The sequence below is a fragment of the Pinus tabuliformis genome, chromosome 1_1 (genome assembly GCF_031772625.1).
Source record: "Pinus tabuliformis cultivar Carrire ecotype Pingquan chromosome 1_1, CPIR1, whole genome shotgun sequence".
NCBI classification, from domain to species: Eukaryota; Viridiplantae; Streptophyta; class Pinopsida; order Pinales; family Pinaceae; genus Pinus; species Pinus tabuliformis.
The window spans coordinates 791,499,510-791,502,942 of NC_142297.1; the positions used below are offsets into that span (position 1 = coordinate 791,499,510).

General features: G+C 32.0%; 1 protein-coding gene across 1 annotated transcript; it reads right to left on the reverse strand.

The window, feature by feature from the left end:
- Positions 1 to 2,148: 2,148 nt before the first annotated feature.
- Positions 2,149 to 2,490, reverse strand: LOC149216373 (putative 2' cyclic ADP-D-ribose synthase BdTIR). Its single transcript, XM_089389926.1, has one exon. It carries the CDS (start codon positions 2,488 to 2,490, stop codon positions 2,149 to 2,151), a length of 342 nt encoding a protein of 113 aa, XP_089246052.1.
- Between the last annotated feature and the right edge of the window lie 943 nt (positions 2,491 to 3,433).

Genomic DNA, 3,433 nt, shown 5'->3' on the forward strand with positions numbered 1-3,433 from the left:
AACAAAAACTTCAGAATGGTAACACAGATTTATTTGAGTGTTAGCAATAAAACATACCGTAAGCATATGGAAAACTATTAATTTAATCATAATTCTTCTCAGGCGTTGAAGTGAAAGGTTATTAATTTAATAATAAATCATTTCATACGTTTTATATCCCAAGTTCAACAGAACTTGTATGATTTTATGTTTAAAGATTACACTCTCAGAGCCACATGTCACATGTCGGTGCGATTATGGAACATAAAGATAAGTTTCATATGGAAGCTTACATGGAAGTTTCGTATTTCGAAAGACCCTAGAACAATTCAATGTATCTTTTATTTTTCCCTTTTTTGGAATTTTAGGGATTTCTTATTCCTCTTTTGGAATTTTAGGGATTTCTTAAGAATTTTGGATAGGGAATTTTAGGAATTTTTTAAATTAATGATATTTTGAGATTTTAAATTTGAATGCCGTAATATTTTAAATTGTTTTTAATAATATTTACTCAACATAATCTATTAATTACAAAGACAAATATAAAAATGATATAAAATTTAAAAAAATATATATTTAAATAATATAATTATATAAATTAATTGATTGGTAAATATCAATATGTAAATAATATTAAAACATTTTCTTCATTACACATTTTAAGGTGCTAAAATTTAAAAATCACAAAATTTAACTTTCTTTAAAATAATAATTATAATCAGAATTAATGGATAACTTTCACATATATATATATTTAAAAAAATATGTAACAATTTTTTTAACCATAAAAATTAATCCCCAATTTATCATAAAAATTATGTTTTTTTAGAAAAATTCTTAATTTGCAAATAGTCTTTATTACAATATCATGAGCCAATATCATTGTTTATCAATGTCGCATGTCCAAAAAACTATAACTCATATCATATGATACTTGTTTGCATGTTATTTTTTAATTAACAAATTTAATACAAAAGGAAAGAAAATGTATAACTATGTTGAAACTAAATCTAACCTGCTATACTACTAAGAATATTATATGTAATTTAAATTCCTACTATCCAATTAATAATAATTGATAATTAAATTAAAAATTTGAAACACTATTCTAAAATAGACATAGTTATGAGCATAAACATATTATTTAAAACCCTTGTGAATAGGGGTTAACTCAAATGGTTGAGAGAAATAGTTGCTATGTCTTCTACTTAGGCTCAAATCCCTGTAAATAACATAATGATAAGAAATATCCATATAATGACTATATCCTTAAATATTCTTGTATTGACAATTACCCTAAAATTAATAAAAAAAATTATTTACTTTGAAAAAAACCAAACTAAATGCATCCCTTACTCTTCTGGCAATCATTTCTAAAATCAACCAAACTGCAGGAAACACAATTAAAAAAATTACCATTTTCAAAATTTGTAATGTGAAATAAAAAATTACCATTTTCAAAATTTGTAATGTGAAATAAATTACACTTTTTGAAACCTATTTCCAATCTATCAGCATAAATATACCATTTAAAAGTTGGATATAGAAATAAATTTTCCAACCAACAATAACCCATTGATTTTGAATTCTATTACAATATATTTGCCTATAAGATAGGTATAAAATCTGTTTGCTTATATTTTAATATAAGCAATAAAAGAGTATAAAATCTGTTTGCATATTTTAATATAAGCAATAAAATTCTTTTATTGCAATAAGAAAACAAGTCTGATCACTATTTCTGCTCCTCAAGTCTTATCACTATTTCTGCTTCTCATTAATTCTGGTCTCTGGAATTTTAATATTTAGAATTGATTTGCAGTTATCTCACCAGTAAAGTATTTGTGATTTTCTGGGGTCAATAGCTATGAACTCTGTCAGCAATTTCAGGTAAAGTAATCGTGATTTTCTGGCCATCAATCGCCATGAACGCTGTCAGCAATTTCAGGAACCTGGGTGTAGGATTTCAGCGATGCCAAGGGTGCTCCAGCATCATTCACAAGCAATTTCAGCTGGTAGGTTTGGAAAAAATTTCAACACATCCTGCACGACCTTATGCAAGAGTTTGAGTTCCCTGTATTCATATCCAAGAGGGTAACATTATTAGTGAGAGGAGCCTACCTAATATAGCATGTACCTACTAATCCAACAGACTAAAAGCTATGATGCTCACCCATTAAATGCCTTCCGCTCCCGTCCGCTGATCTTTGCAACATGAGCAACAGCATCTCTCCACTGCTGAATTCTTTTGCTGTCGTATTGCTGCGTTTCTTCGTGTGCGCGCAGGGCTTTATCGTATGCTCCACTTTTATGTTTGCCCCTGGACAAGAGTTCACAAGGATCAACGTCGTAAAATACAGGAATGATGATGGCCCCAGAATTTACGACGAGGACGAGTTCATCAAGGCAAAAAGCCGATTCTGCATAATTTGGAGAGAGGAGAGCTATATGAACAGAGGCCCCACTAGTAGCCGCTACTATTTGATCATAAATGTTGCGTCCAACAACCATTTCGGTCTAGTCAAGAAAGACTCTCAATCCCCGGGATTGAAGCCTCTGGTAAAGAGGGAGGGCCAAAGTGTGTTTAAGGTCTCGGACTCTATAATTTATGAACACATCATAATGGGTATAAGAAGTTGAGGCAGAGCAGCCTGGCGAGGAAGCAGAAGGCAACTTAACATGACGGGCAGTTATGTGTTTGGACAGTAGATTCTCATTGAATGCACGGATTGCCAGAGATAATGTTAATATTATGATGATGCGCAGATCGATGGAAGGAAATATATGACGAGTTGTGGCATTGCAATCTGGATGAGTGGATGGATCCACGGATAATAATACGAAGATGAGGATGCTGCGCAGGCAGGCAAACATATCCATGGGTGGGGGTAATAATAATAATATCACGATGAGGCGCGCGCAGGCAATAAGATCCATGGGTGGATGGATCCACAGAAGTAGTAATGATAATAACAATATTAAGATGATGCGCGGGAGGGCAAACAGATTCATGGCAAGGCGAAGCGGAAACTGCAACAAAGAGAGGGAGCGCGCTTCTTCAAATAAAAATTGAAGCTGAACTAATGTGCTCGCAAAATGTAGCCCAAACTGTCCACCGACCTAAACGAAGTTTCCACCAGTGCTCCACACACCTTCCATCAACGAACGCCTACTTTACCATTCACCCGTTATGTACAGGTAATCCGAAGTCATCGTGGTGAATCTGCACTAATGTGGTTGATATAAACCTTTTTCATTGTGGTGGTGATTATGCAGTGTAGTTTATATAAAAAAAATTAATACAAAATTACAAATTTATTTATTTGTAAATATATCAGTTTAAATTTTTATTTTATTTTAATTTTCTTGATGAAGTTGGTTCAAGCTCGAAAGGTTATATGTTCAATTTTCTGGACACTTTTAAGGTTAAGTTTCAATTTTCTGGACACTTTCA